Consider the following 18,975-nt stretch of genomic DNA (forward strand, 5'->3'; position numbering starts at 1 on the left):
TTTTATAGTATACCTATTTGATGTCATAAATCTTTATAATTTTCTCTATAATTTTGGTCAAACTTGAGATGCTTTGACTCTCCAAGATTCTTGGAATGACTTATAATTTGGGATGGAGGGAGTAATATTTATGAACTTATAAAAGCTAAAACAATCTACAGAGGGATTAAAAGAATAGATATAAGTGTATGTGTTTTCCTTCATTTTCCACTCAAATCCTATCAAAAAATATTACTAATCTATGAGCCACTTTTATACTTTTTTTGCGAGTAACCACTTTGACACTTAGTATTCCTATTTTTAGAAACTGCACCTTGGAACAAAAAAGAAGGTATACATTGTAGGCTATAGGTTCTGGATTAAGTTAATAATAAAATAGACATAATTTGCAAGAAACGGTCTTTCGTGTGTCTATATATATATGCTCTGCGGTCTTTCGTAGATATACATATGCTCTGCCGCCCTAGCTAAACTCACCGATAGCCGATCATGCAGCCAGATACCAATAGCAGCAAAAAGTTATTGTTGTCGAATAATATTTACACGAGCTAAAGCCAGCCCACAAGTCCTGCATTCCGGCAAAACTTAGCGACAACTTGTAGAACTATTCTTTTACAGAAGGATGAAAGGGAGGTTCCTCCGTGTATCTAAGCACCGGGAAGAATATGAACTACAATCTATTGTTCACAGTTGACAGGTTATACTGATACACAAAGAGGTAGAAGCACACATCCAAGAATCCTTTACAAGTAACACTTAGTTGCCTAAGTCTTCCTAGCTTTGCTTCGTTTGCTGTGGGTTGGCTCTTGAATCCAGCCTTCTCAATCTGATATTGCGAACAATAGCAGCTTGCTTCTGGCGATGACTGTAGCTTTTCCTTTTGCTGCACAGATAAATGAAAATTTGAGCTTTCAAAGAAAAGTAGTGGCACCAATTGCAAGCTTCCAATCTTCCATCTTAGCAGGAATCAATTCAACACACCCTGCAAGATTGTAGCAAGAAAAGGGGACAAAACTCGAAGTGTTGCACTTTCCATAGGGTTTGGCTGGAGCTTCAGCGCTCCATGAACTACTCCATCGGTCACTCATCCCGGATTCGTAGTCTGAGGTTTGGGTTGTGGCCGTTTCTTAAATGTTAATGTTTGTGACACGTCTGTAACTGGTTAAGTTTTGTGTGTGTGTGGGAGCGGGCAATTTGCCTCTCCCGTGTATTATTTTTCCTCCTCTTAATGCAATGACATGCAGATCTCTTGTGTTGTTCGAGAAAAAGAATTGTTCCATTCATCTTCTATATGCTTATGCAGTGCCTATTCCAAAAATACAAAACATACTTTTTCCAAACAGGACTACAGGAACTAATTATGCAGATAATTTACTACCCCTTCATAAAGAATATGAAAGAGAAGGAAATATGAAAGACCTGATAAAAATGAGGCCCGCGGTGAGGACCATTCCTCCAATTGCCCATGAAATTCTTTCACCGACAGGCATATCTCTTGCCCATCTCTGGAAATCTTGAACATTCCAAGAAGCCACACCGCTTAATGTTGGACGGTCTTTTGAAGAAGTCCATGAATCAGAGATGGAATCCAAACTCGCTTTACCACCATAGCAGAAAGTGTCATCAACTAAACCAGAGTTGGTCTCAGAAACTTGCACAGAGAAACCAGCAAGATGACATAACTCTGTGCCATTAGAAACCCATTTATGTGCTTTGCCACAAAGGATGTCACCTAAACCACAAGGAGATAAGGCCTGACAAAAGAAGTAAGGATAACTTTTCAGAACCAAACTGTGAAATCATAACCAACAAAAAGATCACAAGGTGTTAAGGCTAAGAATTTCCTACGTACTGAGGATTATTCAAGAAGAAAAGGGAAATTTCACAGAATCAATAGCTATTCAGAATGTATAGAACAGACATGGGTTAGAACATGACTGTTTATTGTAGGATCTAACCATAAAAATACCAAGCTTAATCTAGCAATGACACTTGGATTTTGTATGACATTACATGATTGAGGTATCAGTACCCACTACCCAATTGTATCATTGATCTCTAATCAGAGGGTCTTTAGTCTTACCTGTGTTTTCATATCCACGGAGAAGTACGATTCTGAACAAGCTTTGAAGACCATATCACAGAATGACGCACATACAACAGGAGGTCCAGGCCTGACACCCACGCGTGGATCACATATTGAGCATTCAAGCAATTCCCACAAATGGATACATTCTTGACCGCCTTCACCAGTTAATGCAAGGTTCCTCACAGAGACCAGAGCAGGAAATGTCTGAGTCACATCGCAACATGTATTCTGACGGAATATCCTACACAGTGCTAGATCTCTGCGCCCCTTCGGTGCCCTTCCAGGAGGCTTGCCTTCAGATGAAAAGGCAGGAAATCGTCCACCAGGTGAAACACATACACCTTTTGGTTGTCCTGTGGAGAAAAAGTATGTGATATAAATCATTAGAGTATCGCTCCCATAGTATTCATTTACTGAGGAATCAGCCATGGTAACTACAAGCGATTCTATCTTAACTAGGATCATTTGATATCAACCACAATATTCATATATAACTAAGCGAATCAAAGATACTGCTTGGCATGCGGTAGCATAAGCATTGCTCATCAGTGTAAGTGTTACAAGCAGCAGTATTATCATAAATCCGAATTATATGGCAGTAAGGTAAACACAGCCAGTAACAGTGCAGCTTAACTTAATTCATAACTCATCTAACAGTTTCTTTCAAAAACTGTCCTCTGCAGTATAAAATCTGAAAGTTCGCAAAATGCAGACAGTAAATTCAGAGTGATGAGGCCTAAAGTACGCACACGTAGCCATTTCTAAATTACCGTCCCTTCTTCGCTATACATACATTTAGCAAAATCTACACTGCTTACACAATTCGAGCGACCAAGCACACACCAGCAAGGATCCATACAAAGGCGCGACAAGAATATCTAGCGCCATGCACGTAAACTTAGAAAAAACACTTCCCCTCCACAGCTCAAGTAAACGGAACCAAATAAAACAAAAACTATAAATGAGATCTCGAGTACTCCCAGGCGAGGCGACTGGTCGTACCAGCTGACGCGACCGGCGAGAAGAAGAGCAGCGCCAGGAGGAAGGCGAAGCTGGCCGCGGGTGGCGGGCGCGTCGAATACCCCATCGGAAGCCGCCTGCCCGCCCCGCCGGCGGGGTGCTCGCGGCAGCCGGGGGAGGTCGGCGCGGCGGATGGGGATCGGCGGTCGACGAATCGATGCGCTTCCCGGCGTCTGCGACTCTGGAGTCTGGACCATACAAGTCAACAAGGCTCCTCGCCTCCTCGTCAAGAAATGGGCCGGACGCGACGCGAGGCCCAACATAAGAACACGGCCCGGTTTCGCTTCCAGAACTCCCAGGTTGCCGCTCGCCCGCAGCCGCGCGGCGTTTGTTGGAGAGGCAACGCATTAGTCCCGCATCGCTTGGCGAGAGCGGAGCGCGGAGAGGGAGAGCTACAAAAGGAGGGGCAGGGCACCTGACCAACTCATACCTTTCTCGGCCTTTTGGCTAAGATCAAGTGTAGTATCTGTTCTTATCAGTTTAATATCTGATATGTGGGCCATGTGCCCACTTCGATATTAAATTTATTTTTTGTGGGGGAGGGTCCACCACAGTGGCTTGCCACTGGGGTCCTCGAGCGTCGCCCAGCCGTTGCACTGCTGGCAGGGCCTGGCGCACCCCAACCAAAGAAAATTAAAATTGTTTTCTGTTTATTTGGGCCGATGGTCTCTATTTTGGCTGAGGCCTTTTTCTTGGGCCTGAATGTCGTCAACACATGTGCCCTGCTATGTGGGCTGGGATTATCTGGGTTTGGACTCGAATCTAGACGTGGAGAGTTGTTTTTCTATTTGAAAAATCGAAAACAATTATTAATTCTGGTCAAGCACGATTTTCCAATCCATCTTCTGTTTAGCTGCATGATCTAAGGGCAACCTAATATTTCATGGGTGAATTCAACCTGGCGCTTTATCGCAGGTCAACTTTTATTTAACTTTTCTTAAATAAGGGTCGCAGTTCATTTTTTTATATAAGGGTCTCAGCGTTTTATCGCAGCTCTAATCTGAAATCAGTAAGAGCAGCTCTTAAAAAAATTCTTCCTCAAAACGAGATATTGGGGTTATACTATAAACACAATAGAACACTAAAAACTACCTCCAATAATTCAAAACAGGCCACGTCATCGTATCGGGTCCATTAGAATTCGTTGCTTTTTTTCCCACCACCGTGACCAGGAGCCCCCTCACGTCGCGATCTCCAACGACGCTGCCGTGACCAAGCTCCTCGCGTAGCGATCTGCAGCGGCGTCGCAATTTTCCTGTCCGTCAAAATCAGTCACCAATCGACCAAGCAAGCAAGCAGTGTAGCAGGAACCATCTCTCCTCTGATTCCACTCCACCGAGCAAGCAGGAACCATCTCTCCTCTGATTCCACTCCACCGAGCAAGCACGCCATTAATTTCCCTCACGCATCTCTCTGATTTCTCTCCAATCTCTGAATTCCTCCACTGCAGGAATCAATCGACCACATCTAGCTGCTTTTTCCCTCCTCTCATTTCTCCATCATAAGATCAGCTCCAAGCGTGGTCCACCGAGGTTGCAACCCCAGGCGGCGCCGCCTCCAAGATCTTTGATTTCTCTCTAATCGGAAGTAGCTGAGGTTGCAACCCCAAGCGGCACCACCTTCAAGATCAGCTCTTGGAGCGCTGGCACTGGCAGCAAGTCCACCGTGGAGGAAGAACTCGAGCCTGAGGGGCCTAGTGGCCGGGTACCGCTTGGGAGTGTAGAGGAAGCGGGCGAGCCCGCGCACGTAGACCTCCATGGCGTGGTCCTTGCAGGCGGTGAACTGCTGGGCGAGCACCCACTGCGCGTCATCGTCGCCTCCGTCGCCATTGCGGTAGCGGTGCAGGGTCCCCACGTACTCCGACGGGAGGTGGTTGCCGATGGAGAAGCCGAACGCGGGGATCCAGCGACGGGAGGTGGACACCGCGGCGCGGGAGTCGTCGACACGGGAGAGGATGACGATGAGGAGCTCGTCGGGGAGGGCGCAGAGCCAGTCAGCATGGTCGCCGCAGCAGGACCCGTCGGAGAGGCGGCGCTGACCAGGGGAAAAAACACGCGCGGAGAGGGGCGGGGTGGGATCGGGGAAGACCGGGGCGTCGCGAATATTTGCAGGACGAGAGCTGTTTTTTCGCGTCGAATCTTATAGGGAGTTTTAGTGGACTGTTGGAGTTCTTTTTTTCTTTTTTTTTTCTAAAAAAAAGGTATTGGGGTAAGATTAGCAGCCTTTTGGAGTTGCTCTAATGCTACTAATCTTACGTCCACGCGTCCAACTCTACACCACACATATATCCTTTTATCCTTCCGCTCATTTTTCTAGACCGGCTTCTCCATGTTTGATCCTCCATGCACATCGCTTGCTTGCAGCCCAAGCTTTCCCTATGTCGCGCCTCCCTAATCGCTGCCGGTGCCGGCGCTCTCAGCTCCCTCCCCTATGCTACCCCTACTTCCCCGCCGTCATCCCTGCCCCAAATCATAGAAGAGGCCACCAGGTCCTGCTCCAAGGGGCGAGCTGTGCCGGCCATCGGAGGAGCTACTCTGCCCGCAATGGGCTTAGCCGCCGGAGGAGCTCCACGGGGAAGGGTGCTGAGCGCCGCTGCCTCGCGGCCATAGGTGAGCCGCGCCGGCCGCTGCCTTCCTCCTCCTCCTCCACCATTTCCTAGCATCGGATCCCGCTATGCAGTGCTCCTCCTACTAGGGTTTACTACATGTTGCAAAAGTATATTTTAAGTGTTTCAGATGTTTTAGAAGAATGTTGCAAGTGTTTTATGTGGATGTTGCAAAGTACATCTAGATGTTGCGATGTTGCATATGTTTCACACACATGTTGCAAGTGTTTTATCTGGATGTTACATTTTTAACGAGATATTTAAATGTTCCATGCAACACGAAACAGATGTTGCGGCAATTTTTTTTCCTCATCATTAACAGATGGCTAATAAATTTTTTCAACATATTTTTTGATGTTGCAAATGATAATTTTCTATGTTGCAAACGTTTATTTTTTATGTTGAAGATGTTGTTTTTTGATGTTGTGATGGACCAACGGACGTACAAGCGCCCACGCCCATCTTAAATATATGACGTGATGGAGTAGCTTGTAACTGTCAGTACGCAGCATGAGGCCATGAGCCGAGGCATTCTTGCCGCCGATGTGAGTAGTGAACACAGACGACCCTTATTCCAGTAAATTACCAAAGACAAGAGGCATGAAGCCTGGTCATATGGAAGGACATGCTAATAATAAGCTCTCTGAAAGATCATCATCTGGTACGATAACATCACCGGAATATTGAGCTATTTGACACAACGGAAGAATGCAAAGGTCGAATCCAAGAAGAAGAACGGACGAAAAAGAGAAGTGGCATTCCACCTCCATGAACCGGAGATACCGCCAACCTTGTACATACGGTGCACACACAAGAATACAAGATCTAACTCCGGTCAGCGATAGGCCTTAGTCAGCGACCCACCTTTTAACCGCAGTTAGTTTCGCTTGCGTAAAGCTAATCTCTATCGGAGGTGAGAGGCATGACAAAAGGCTCCCCGCTAATTACTCGCTCGATCCTGATCCACTTCAGACGTGGGGCCCAAGAGCGGCGGGGTCCAAGTCATGGCCATCTTATCCGGTACGTCCAGCCAGATGCCACGTACTGGTCGTGCAGCACTAGCATCTTCTTGTGCGTGCGCTCGGACCCACGGCGATGAGCTGTCAGATACTCATCTACACTAATCTACTCTGCTTAACCCACTGTTAATCCCATCCTCCATGATTAATGCTCTCTTGGATCTCTGGTTCTGCCCAAAGCAATAGCCTGGCCGCGCTAAACTCATCACGTACGGCTGTTCAATCAGTACGCGACGGAGCCGCCGCCGCCAGCGACTCGCCGGCTGCCGCGCGCGGTGGCGGCACCTGCACCATTGGCGCAGCAGCTGCTGCCGGCGTCCTCGTCCATGAAGATCTGCTGGCGCCGGCACTCCTCGCTGCAGAACGCCCGGTCGCCTCTGCAATTGCATGCACGCGCCACGAGTCAAACATATGTACAAAGATTTTTTTTTTCCCGAAAGATAAACACATGTGCAAATATACTCCATATATGAGCTAGCCAACCAGAAGAATGAGCTCACAACCGCGGATCAATCTGGACGCCTTCTTCTCAGCGCAGCTTATTAGCTTATTACCTGTACATGTAGATGTCCCTGCCCTCGGCGAGCTCCCTGTGGCACAGGCAGCAGCGCTGCAGGAAGGAGCTCGCCGGCGGCGGCGGCGAGACGTGCTTTTGCTTGGGGCCGTGGATCAAGAGGGTGGCCTTGCTGATGATCTGCGCCGGCGGCTTCTTCCCCGGGTGGTTCTTGTGGGTGGTCTCCAGTACTACACTCAGCCCGGCCATGGTGCCAGAACGCAGAGAGTATGTGGACTACCGTAGTGGATGGATTTTGGATGCAGAATCTGTTTTCCCCCCCCTTCAGTTTCACTTCCTCCTTTCCTTTGCTTGTGAGAGATCTTTTGTCCTTCATGGAAGGGGAGTTCACCCGGTGCTTATAAAGGAGGAGGAAGGGGTGTGTGTGTGTGGTAGGGTGCGTCCAAGCAGCTGGTCAAGGAGGACGTGGATTCCGATTGGAGAGTGAGCTTGGCACTGTCATCCTAACACGTCTGCCAGCTCACCTTGGATTAGGTGACCAGACAGTTGATTTCTGCTGAACCTTCTTCAGTTCAAAGGAGACCACTTGTACTAATGCTGCGCATTGTTTTACGTATTGGATGAACCGTGAACAAACTTTTCAAACATACCATGATTCGGTACTAATCATATTTAGGGCGTGGAGCATTGTTACTTTCTTTTTCCCTTTGTAAGCCTATCATCCATCAAGGGTGAAGCTAAGCTTCGAGATTTCCGCTGACTGTGCAGCGTAGTTCATTAACTTCACCAGGATCAGTTTACACGCAAAACAAAAGTATTCTTAAGATCATGTTTCCCTTTTTTTTTTCTTCCGAAGGAGAGGCCAGGTTTGAAGGTGGACTTGGCCAAAGTTAAACAAGGGCACATTTCAATAAGAATAAAAAGCAACAAAGCACAAATATTTGGATAATTTTAACAACTGTGCAAGTGCTCCACATCTGGATAATGCTGGGTACACAACCAGCTAATCGCAGTGGAGCTCCATGGCTACACACTCATACCGTCTCTCCTTCCAAGTTGTGAAGCGTTTGCACTGATCGATCCATTCCAAATTTCCAATGCATCAATCATCAGTGTGCATGGGCCATACTGCCATAGACATGGAGGGAGGCAGACTTGGAGCACCGAGCCACCGAGCAGCAACGGCAGAGGCTGCGGCGGCCTGTGGCGCTTGACCTGCGCCGAGGCTGTGCGTCCGCTCTCATCCCTCCACGTGTAGGCCACAGGACTCCGTTGTCGCTTGCGGCGTACGGATCCACTGTGCCCGCATGTGCTGCGGCCGGGCCTGCCCTCAACCGCTTGGTTCAATGGCTCTACGCCTCTACGACGGCACGGGCCAGCCATCAAACGACCGGGGCACCCACCTGTTCGCCCGTAATAGTTTTGAGTCCACCTTCACGATTGTGGCACTAGAAATGCAGTACACTAGTACTGCAAATGTAGTGAGAGTTCCCGCGCCGCCCTGCACTTTGCTAGCTTCAGCCTCCAATGTCGTGAGCTTGGCCGAAACAAATATCACAATTGAAAGAATTTGTATGAAAAATCTCTTTTTAGTATTATTTAAGGGACACCTTAACTGTACCATTAAAGAGTCCATGACACGTGAGATCAGATTCATGATGAAACTAGGATCACAAGATTAGAAAAGCCAACTATACTAATCCATTCTCCTTCATAAAAAGGCTATATGTAAAGGGTAATTTTGCTCCTAGATACTCTTCAATGTTAGTTTTAGCTAGTACATTACTCAAATGCATCTTTGCTAGTGGACACTCTTTAATTGTGATAATTTGTTAATAGACACCGGATCAATAAAATATTATTTTTTATGAGAAGAGAGAGAAATATGGTGAACGGACTAAAATGTCCATCAATTAAGCGGGAACCACATGTCAGATTGGGTAGGGACTAGCAGGACGTGTTTTTGCTGGGCCAGGTACATTGCCTTGCTCAACTCACCTCACCGAGCATGGAATGGATAGATAACGTTTGGAAAGTTTGCATCCTTTGTTGTGTTGTTCATGTTTCCCTTTCCTTTGCTCTCCAAGAACCGCGGAGTGTCCGTTTCAAGGGAAAAAAAAGAACAGAGTCTCCTTTCCTATTTCCTCCCAAGAATATCAGGAAGAAGCGGATTCAGAGCACGTTGCAGCCAAGAAAACAAGCCAGTTTCAAAAAAAAACAGAAGAAAGCGAAAACCAGGTCGGGGTGGGAAGAGCCGAGCAAGAAATCCCCCTCTTCAATCTGACACATGAGCCCACTCAAATGATGGGTACTTTAGTCCATTCATCATATTTCTCTCTCTTCTCATGTAAAGAATAATATTTTATTAGCTGTGATGCCCACGGGCAAATTGTCACAATTAAAAAGTGTCCACCAACAAAGATGCATTTGAGTGATATCCACCAGCAAAGACCAACAATGAAGAGTGTCCATGGGTAAAATTACCCAAATATAAATATGGATGTAGTAGAAAAAATAAGCTGTGGGTAGGCCTGCTAGTAGGGCGGGTGAAAACGATTTTTTTCGGGTAGGGTCCTGAGGAGGGTCTTGTGTAGATGGGTGAGAATGAGTTTTTGAGACTAACTGGGCGGAGCGGAGAGGATAATACTAGAAGTGCGGGTTGGGGCGAGTTAGAATGGGTCCACTTGACCTTACCTGGGTGGGTTCTCACGGTGGGTGTTCCGCCAGTCACGACTCGCGTCGCTCATGCAAGAAAGGGAGATAGGCGAAGCCGCCGCTGTCGCCAGCCGCCGTCGCCGCTGTCGCTCCCGCGCGTCCTCCTCCAACCACGACGACAAATTGGCGGTACGCCTCCTCCTGTAGCTCTCCTCTCCTACCCCCTCCTCTGCAGCATCCCTTTCCTCTTTTCCTCATCCTCTTCCTTTCTTGGTAGGGTTTGATTTGATTGTCTAGCGTCTGCAGTGGCGGCCTTGAGTCCTACATCCAGCGGGAGAAGCCGAGAAGGTGCTGTGTATCACAAGTTAGAGTACAACGACTGCCGTGATTTGACTCCTACTAGAAGTGGTGCCGGGTGCTGGACTGATGGCAGCCCAACAGATGCAGCTTGCCCAGGTGCGATTGATTTTTCTGATTCAATTTGATTGACCCTCCTAATCGATTGTTAGTTTGCGACACGTGCTTGGATTGAAGGCGAAGCAATTAAGATCCATTTGCTTCACGTCCGATCTTTGGACATCAAACCAAAAGTTGGGATATATTTGTTTGGTAGCACATTTTATTGACCCTGATTTTATTTTGAAGATAAAAATTATTGCATTCAAGGATGTTAAGTATCCACATAATGGTCTAGCTATTGAGGAAGCCATTACAAGATGTCTAACAGATTATGGAATCAAAGAGAAGATGTTTACGATCACACATGACAATGCGGCAAATAACAAGGTAGCTTGTGATCTTCTCCAAGAAAGTGGAAAGCGTGATATGTTATTTGATGGTGAGCATCTTCTTGTTAGATGTTGTGCTCATATACTCAACATTCTTGTGCAAGATAGTATAGGCATTGCTGATGCTGCAATGGAATCGATAAGAGACCTGGTTAGGTATGTTAATTCGTCAGCATTGCGAATCCAGGCTTTCAATTAGATTTGTGAAAGGGAATGTCTTCCTGCAAAGGTTGGTTTAGTGCTTGATGTTCCAAACTGGTGGAACTCAACACATGCCATGATTCTTGAGGCAGTTTTAACACCCCAGGTATTCAGTTAGGGTTAAACAACTTCACTTAAGCAAAATGAGCACCATGGCATTGCATCAATTTCTTTTCTTGTTAAGAAAATGGGGTTTTCAAATTTTTGTTGGTTGTTCTCCCAACTTAAGTTTTGATTCAGAGGTTTTTCCAAATTCATGACCCCTCCTATCATCCTCCCTTCTTTCTGTCTTCTTTGGAATCCTCTGTTCGGACCGATGGGTTCCGCCCGATGGACGCCACGTCGTGCATCATTCCGTCCAGCGCCAAAAGTCAGCGCTCACGTGACTGAAATCGCACGCCGTTCCGCCTCGTCCCATCGCTAACCACTCCATCACCCACACCTCTGCGCGCCACTGCTCATCCACTGTAGCGTTGACCCCGCCCCGCACGTGCCTGACACCACCGCGGACTGCCAGAACAAACGGGTAACCATTCCATGTAAATAGCTCCCGCCCGAGCAGGCCCTGCTCTTCCACTCCCTTTCACCTCTCCACTCTTCCTCGGCGAAGAGCTAGAAAAAGCAAGCTGAACGAACTCTTCTTCCACCACCTACGCTCAAAAGCTCTGTCCAAACTTCCGATTCACCGTCGCCCCCACCTCGCCGACACTCCCAGTTAGTCTGCAACCTCACCGGCCGCTGCCAGAGTTTCTGGAGCCAAGAAGAGAAGTGTTGACGGTGCTATCACCCTCGTGTTCCACCCTTTCCAGCCCCTTCTTCTCCAAAACAGAGTTTTTGGGTAAGTTCTCATCGAGGCGTTGCGTTTTCTGATTTTTTCAGGTAGTCGAGAGTCCCACGACGGCGCCTGTGTGCAAGCACCGCCGGACGTGTGTACTCCGAGTAGTTTCAGAGCCATGAGTAGTTGGAGGAGTGTATCTGAGTTATTTCAAGGCTGCTTGTAGTCGGTTGGGTACCAACCGAGTTATTTTCTGAGGGCCGTGAGTAGTCTAAGGTCGTGCTAGAGTATAGAGAAGGTAGCCAAAGTAGTCATCCGAGTAATCAAAGGACCCTTCTACCGTTTGTTCAAGGGTAATCAGTAGGCAGTTGAGTTGCGTAGAGTCTTAGTGTTTCCGTGGTTTCTAATCCAGTATTTTGGGTTGTTTCACTTTTCAAATCGCATGATGTGCATGTATCTTATGTTTCCTTCAACTCATAAATATGCATTGTCGTGTAGAATCCGCTAGTGGACAGTCTCTACGAGTTGGTGGCCATGTCCGAGAGTAAACAGCTCAAAGCCTCTTCAGTGGAAGCGCCGCAAGGATTGCACTAGAGTACGGAAGAGCCCAAGGCTGATTCCGAAGGCAAGTCCCGGAGCATAACTCCTAATTTCAAAACTACCATGTCTTATGTGTACTAATTTTTACTGCATTAAGTTTTAGGAGTTGAATGAAACCTTAGTTGCATGATCCCTAGGATTCCCAGGCTCAAATACTAGTATGTGCAGGACGAGTAGTGCCATGCTTAATCAGGAGCAATAAAAGTCGAGTGATCTCTTGTCACTCGCGAGACATAGGACCTCTCGGTTCAGGGAAAAACTACTCCAAACTGGAATTGAAAGATGGAAGAACTGGAGACCGAGCGGAGGCAGAAAGAAAAGAAAGTCTGGAATGTTGGTTACACTCCGCCCGTGTCGATTAAGGCCCGTTCGTTGTGGCCGTGCTGATCAAGTTTGAACTATACTATGCACCTGCTGGAAGTAATAGGTAGTTGAAACTGGTAAAGCCTAGTACCTTATTGCGCGATAGTAGTTTGAGTTCGTCTTGATCCCTATTCGTGTACTGGTCTGTAACTCATGGCAGGCTCTAGGAGGTACCGGTGGGGAAGAGTACTTGAGGGGCGCAGGGGTTCTCAAATGCCCTCATTCTTTAAGGGAACCGTTTGTCATATGTTGCTCGATGGGGGCAGATCATATACTGGGTGTATAGGTCCACCTTGCAAGGTTATAAATCGAATTGATTCACCGCCGCTCTCGATTAAGAGAACCTTGATCTCTTCATCACATCGTAGCAAGAAGTGGAATGAAAGAAGTGGAAACATGCTCTGTTAAGCTGTTATCTTGCTACTTGTTACCTTACCTTGAAAAAGTTTTGCAAAGTTGCTCACCTAACAGTAATCTAGTTCAATTGTAAATGGAGGTTAAAACTTGAAAGTAAGGATCCACCCTTAGTTGCTTTTGTTGGCAAAATAAGCCCCTTGGCCAAAAACCTTGCATATTAGAAGTCGGCTAAGTATAGTCCATGGTCGGTTAAGTCTTGCTGAGTATTAGTATACTCAGCCTTACTTTATTGATGATTTTTAGGGCTTAGTGCTGACTGGTTTGAGCTAGTTGCTGGTCAACCCTGGGACGGCCGTCCTCTACCCGAGGGGTGGTCAGTCGAGTGGTCTCTAGACTCGGTGTAAGAGTGCTCGGGTGAAGGAGTACTCGGACATATGACATACGGATGAGCTACCCATGTCACCATGTACCTGTTGTCATCGTATCGCTTAGACTTCCGCTGTAGCTATTTTATTTCCAACTCTGATTTGTAATTCGCTGCAAACTTGAAACTTGTTCCAAAACTTGTGTGTACTTATTTGGTACTCAGTTAATGAGTACTCTATGTTGTTATCAAATGTTCTGTTGTATCATCTGCCCTCACCGTTGCGTGAGCTCTGTGCATATGGGTTCGATCGAAGGGATCAGTGGTAGAATCGGGCTTGACCCAACGAACTGTCAGATTACACCATTTTAAGTGCACGTTGACCTGACTAGTTGTTTCAAGGATGGTTAAATGCACTTAAGCCGGTTTAATTTAGGCGGTTCCACCACAGCAGTGGAACACAAGATTGTACTGAAGCGATACGCAAAATTACAACAACAACCCATTCCAACTGATGATGAATGGAGTGGGGCTAAGTCTATTTGTGAATTCCTTGTAGTTTTTGAAGAAGCTACATTGGCATTCTTGGCCGATAGATTTCCTACATCACATCTATTTCTTGACAATGTGCTGTTAGTACATCAAGCTCTAAGAAGTCACGGATGGAAAGATGATCAGGTTATAAAAGTCTTGGCTAGAGCAATGGACAAGAAGTTCGCTAAGTATTGGGATCAGAATTACAACATGTTGCTTGTCATTGCTACCATTCTTATTCCAAGATAGAAATTTGATTTCCTAGACTTCTTCTATGAGAAGGTTTGTGAGAATTTAATTGATGTTGACTTGAGCAAAGATTTGGCTAAATAATGGCTGCACAAATATTACATAAAGTATGAAGACATTGTTAGAATTGATACAAATGCATATCTCAAGCTGGTGTGTCTAGGAGCGTGGTGAACCGCTCACCAGTGGTACTGCTTGGCAAGAGAAGACTGGAACAAGAATTTACTCAATTTAGCTCTCAGAGGAGAGGGACTCGAACTGAAAGATCATATGCATGAAGAATTAGTGAGAGAAGATGAAAACTTTGAAATTTTAACATGGTGGAAGACAAACTCGAACCAGTAACCCGTGTTGTCGGCTATGGCACGCGATTTCCTAGCAATTCCATTGAGCATTGTTTCTTCTGAATCTGCATTCAGCCTGGGCGGTCGAATTCTTAGTGACAATCGAAGCACCATGATGCCACAAACTCTTGAAGCTCTGGTTCGCGGCAAAGACTGGTTATATAGATATCCATCCAATGAAGGATGATGAGTACTGCAGGTGGTTAACATAGCTTCTGAAGTGTTGGTACTCGCAGATTGGATAATGATGCCTTTTTCTGGCAAAAAGGAGGCGAGGAAGATTGCTTATGAGGCAAAAGCTTTTTGAATTTTAAGGATACATTGAAGTATGTGACATAGATTGTAATTTTGCTCTATTGAACTGCAGCACCAGTCCAGTCGATGAGGTGCATGTGGGGGCATGCTCAGCTCCCACGGGGGCAGTGGCCAGTGGGGCATGCGGCCTGCCCATGCGGGTTGCCATGGGTTAACCAATTTAGGTGGGACGGGACAAGTAGGGTTGATTAATTAACATTGTGGGTAGGGTTGGGTTTGCAGCGTTAGTTAGCTAGCTATGGGTAGGGTTAAGTTAGGGGCGGGTTGGCCCCCGTTAGCAGGCCTAGCTGCGGGGATCTATCGTTCCATTGCTACATCCCTATCAAGTCCTACCTATCAGCAAGACAAGTTGACAACAGAGATGAAAGTGCAAGTTAAATAGTGCTATTGATACTCTTATGATGGATATATGCGCTAACTGGCATAGAAGTTGAGTGACTCTTTCTAGTCTCACAATTTCCTCTCTTTCTTATCTACTTTCAGTCTCATCCAGTGGCGGACCCAGAAACGTCCAGAATCGTACCTAGAGAGGTTGAGGTTGAATGCATCAGCACGAGGCACCTTGCCAGAATGGAGGGTCAAGGGCAACGGCCCTAGATGCTGGACCGGCCCGCTGAGGCACTGACCACGCATCAACGCCTGTCCCAGCAGGCCATTGCCGCACCTGAAGCAATGCACGAATGCTGGAGCCTGGGCCCAGGCCGCTAGGGCCACCACCACGCCGACCGTCGCTCCTGCCTGTGGCGACCCGGGGTCTCCAATGCCTCGATTGCCAATGGGGATGCCGGCTATTCTGTTTGGCTAGCTGCTTTGCAGCTGCTGCTACTCGGCAGAGAGCAAGCAGCTGCAGTAGCACGCACCAACAGGCAGCGGCAGCAGTAGCCATGCACCAGCCGAACAACGTTGAAATGAAAAAAAAAAGATGTGTCGAAACGGAGTAGCGATGAGGCGGGTAGCTGTGTAGCTACGACGATGTGTGCTTCTGCTAGTTGGGGCTGGATCTTAAACCATGGACTGCTAATAGTATGGTTTTACATAAGGGTACTTGGGGTTCTTTGAGCTGGACAAGGGCTGCTTCCCCCAGCTCTGATCTCGATGTAATCGGGTATCAACCTACAAATTTAAACAGGAACTTTAAATGTACCCTAACATATTTTGGCACACAATTCGCCGTAGAGACAAGTAAAGAAAAAGACGGGATTGGTACGGGGCAGGACAAGAAGCACAGACAGGACTACGGGGTTTGGCAGGCGCAGGAGAAAAGTGGTCTGGCGATGCAGCTGCAAAAGCTAGTGGTAGTGGCCTCCAGCTAGCTGAAAGCGAAGGAGCGCACGGGTACGGCAGCCTCGTCGTTTGATGCGCCGCGAGCTTACTGTTCCGACGTGGCGCTATTATCCGGATTCCCCGACGGCCTCCATTGGTAGGGCTGGCTCTGTTGGCACCAGCAGCAGATGCAAGATGCAGCTGGATTCGAACGGGTTCAGCTCATTTAGAGTTTGGAGAGCACTGGCATGAACTTGAACTTGGTCGTCAGTTGTCACGGCAGCAAATTAGATGGAGGATCCGATCACAACCCAGCGTGTTCGGTTGGACGTCGGCTGAAACGCTGAAACGGCTGATTTGTTGTGAGAGAAAAATATTATTCGGTAACTGATAAGTTGGCTGATAAGCTAAAGCGAACAGACTGTGCCAAACTATTTCCTCCTACCCCTCAACCCACCTGTCAGGTTGAGGTGTCAGATTGAGGGTACCAAGGTTTTGACAAAAGGTAAAAATAACATTTTAGAAAATGGTTCTGTCTTTTCGCCGTCATTTTTTTCACCACGGAAAAAACATACCCGCCCGTGTAGCGATTTTCACCTTCCAGAAACCCCGAAGCCTTCCTTTTTATTGCTTTCCTTCTGTCGCTGGCATCCCGCCGTGCTCTCCTTCTGTCACTGGCATCCCGTCGTGCGCCGTCACGCCCTCAGGCCTGCCCTCCACCCGACGTATGTTTCAGGGTCAAGGTCGGGGGTGCAAGAACAGATTGGCGGTGAGCGCCCAGCCCAACGTCACTCGAGCGTCAAGATCCCCACACCGACGCCTACGACGACGACGATTATAGCAGAACCTGGCGGAGCGATAGGCAAGCAAGAACATATCGCTGTCCATCTCCTCTTTCATTTTTTCCTATTTCCAACGATCATCTATTCATCATTGTTCCGGCGGAGGTAGAAAAGAGGTGGTTTTGCTGTTTACGGTTTGCATACGTGGTCCTCGCCGGCGGCCGGCGGGCAGCGGGTCGACGATGAAGGTGGGGATCTTGTCCATGAGCCCATCGGACTTTTCCGAGATGCAGTACGCACGTGGCCTCGCCACCGGGGCGCGCGGCGCGCCTGCATCCGCTTGTACCAGTGGTACATGACCCAGCACTGTGCCACCAGCTGTAGGCCGCGTCGGTGGCCGTAAGCGCCATGTGGAATGGCCACGCCGACCCTCGCCGCGCGCCGCCTCGCATCCATGCTGACATCACCACCACCGGATCCCTCGCCCCCGGCCACGTCGGAGCCGCCGCCACCGTGGAGCAATGATGAAGAGATCGCCGCCTTCCTCCGCTGCCATGACATCGTGGGATGCTGCTTCGCTGCCGTCTCGCCGCTGCTGCAAGCTGCCGAGGCTAAAAACGGGTCTCCAAAGGCTCCGTTATTTTACTTATGCATGATACGTTTTCGATACACATCCCCGTGTGCTGCCAATACTCATTTTGCTTTTAAATCTATGTGGCTCTCTTAATTTATGTGCAACGTCCAAAGTGTGTCGAAATTCATGATGTTTCTCATTTGGCCTGATGCATTGCCATCAATCTAACTATGCTTCACTGGTTTCTTGGGTCTTAGGTGTAGATTTTTAAGCTAAGTCTGGTTCGTGTTAACCTATCTTGATTTTCAATTAGTTAAATATATATTTTAGCAGTACTCTACTATGCTTTGGTGCACGTGTATATGACTATATGAGGTTTTTGATTTTGGTCCAATGAACTTTGCAGACACTTGATTACCTGAGCGGTTAGTAGAAAGAGCTATTTCATGGTTGTCAGGTAATCGCATACCATTATAACCAAAATGGATTGTTTTAACCATACACATACACATGTGAACTGACTTCGTTTATCATATTGGTCTTTATAATATTAGAAATAGAATACCACGAAGGTGGTAATTGTTTCCTACCAATGGACCATCGTCTTCCACTTGGTGATGAGACAAATATAACAACCTCCAATTCTCGACGTGGTCGTAAAAGATCAAGAGCAGAGTTTGGTCGACCTGGTTTGTTAGTAGAAGAAACAGCTGCTAGCATGTGATACTTATATGTTTTTTTTATCCATATTACTTGGTTTGGTTTTGCCTGGTCTTCGTTTAGTTTTGACCATGGTATTTTAAAGTTGCAGGTGGTGAAGAAATTGAAAATGTTGATGCAGCAATAGCAGAACATAAAAGGAAAGAAAGAAGGGATAATTATGCCAATTTGCTGGAGGAGGAAAAGGAGAGGAGGCGTGCAAAGGCCAGCGAAAATTATCATCGTAATAAGGCCGAGGGCAAAACAAGCACTACGCCGCAACACTTAACAGGCACAACTTACACAGCCGAGGGCAAAACAAGCACTACGCCGCAACACTTAACAGGCACAACTTACACAGAATTAGGTCAATGTCATGGACATCACAGCTTTCAAGTGCCTAGACTGTTATCACCGGGTTACCACCATGTTTGCCTGGTAGAGGTATTATATTTTTAGAACATGGAATTTCAAAATGCTTTCAAATTGCTATGAACATGATTTTTTGAGAATAATTATATGCACATGATTATTTAAAAAGCATGGCCCAAAGGATGATGACGACAACTGGCTACATGGAAATGATACTTGCCCAAGGCTAAATATGTCAGACTCTATACATGCATGGGTTGGGTTTAATCAATGCTTAATTGGAAATTCACCTCTGCCACTATCATTAGCAGGTTACTATCTAAATTATGCCTTTCGTAAATGGATTTCATTGCCTAGATGCAAGTTATGGATGTAATTACATACCAAGGGATGTTTATTTTGATGAAGAATTTTTACTCCTTGCTATCATGCATTCAAATGAATGGCGGATCCAATCTCAATTTTTATTTTTCCTTTCCAATCTCTTGAGTTA

At 46.9% G+C, this 18,975-nt stretch overlaps 2 protein-coding genes, 1 long non-coding RNA gene and 1 other non-coding gene across 5 annotated transcripts; 2 read left to right on the forward strand and 2 right to left on the reverse strand.

The window, feature by feature from the left end:
- Positions 1-506: 506 nt before the first annotated feature.
- On the reverse strand, positions 507-3,295 carry LOC117841467 (folate-binding protein 1). The gene is made up of 4 exons (XM_034721856.2): positions 3,092-3,295; positions 2,084-2,442; positions 1,420-1,754; positions 507-883 (listed from the first exon to the last, which is right to left on the reverse strand). The coding sequence occupies exons 1-4, from the start codon at positions 3,174-3,176 to the stop codon at positions 775-777; spliced, it is 888 nt and encodes a 295-aa protein (XP_034577747.1). The 5' UTR covers positions 3,177-3,295; the 3' UTR covers positions 507-774.
- A 240-nt stretch (positions 3,296-3,535) lies between these two features.
- LOC117841794 (U2 spliceosomal RNA) lies at positions 3,536-3,732 on the forward strand. The gene has a single exon (XR_004637377.1). It is a non-coding gene; the product is annotated as a U2 spliceosomal RNA (small nuclear RNA).
- Positions 3,733-6,452: 2,720 nt separating this feature from the next.
- On the reverse strand, positions 6,453-7,637 carry LOC117836520 (FCS-Like Zinc finger 5). The gene is made up of 2 exons (XM_034716008.2): positions 7,288-7,637; positions 6,453-7,110 (listed from the first exon to the last, which is right to left on the reverse strand). Exons 1-2 carry the CDS (start codon positions 7,494-7,496, stop codon positions 6,957-6,959), a joined length of 363 nt encoding a protein of 120 aa, XP_034571899.1. The 5' UTR covers positions 7,497-7,637; the 3' UTR covers positions 6,453-6,956.
- An 8,718-nt stretch (positions 7,638-16,355) lies between these two features.
- Positions 16,356-18,650, forward strand: LOC117859846 (uncharacterized). Of its 2 annotated transcripts, XR_004641317.2 has the most exons (3): positions 16,690-17,085; positions 17,216-17,868; positions 17,966-18,650. It is a non-coding gene; the product is annotated as an uncharacterized lncRNA (long non-coding RNA). The 2 variants fall into 2 exon arrangements; XR_004641315.2 differs by having other exon boundaries at positions 16,356-17,868.
- Positions 18,651-18,975: the final 325 nt, after the last annotated feature.

The sequence above is a fragment of the Setaria viridis genome, chromosome 1, assembly GCF_005286985.2.
Source record: "Setaria viridis chromosome 1, Setaria_viridis_v4.0, whole genome shotgun sequence".
In the NCBI taxonomy this organism is placed as follows: Eukaryota; Viridiplantae; Streptophyta; class Magnoliopsida; order Poales; family Poaceae; genus Setaria; species Setaria viridis.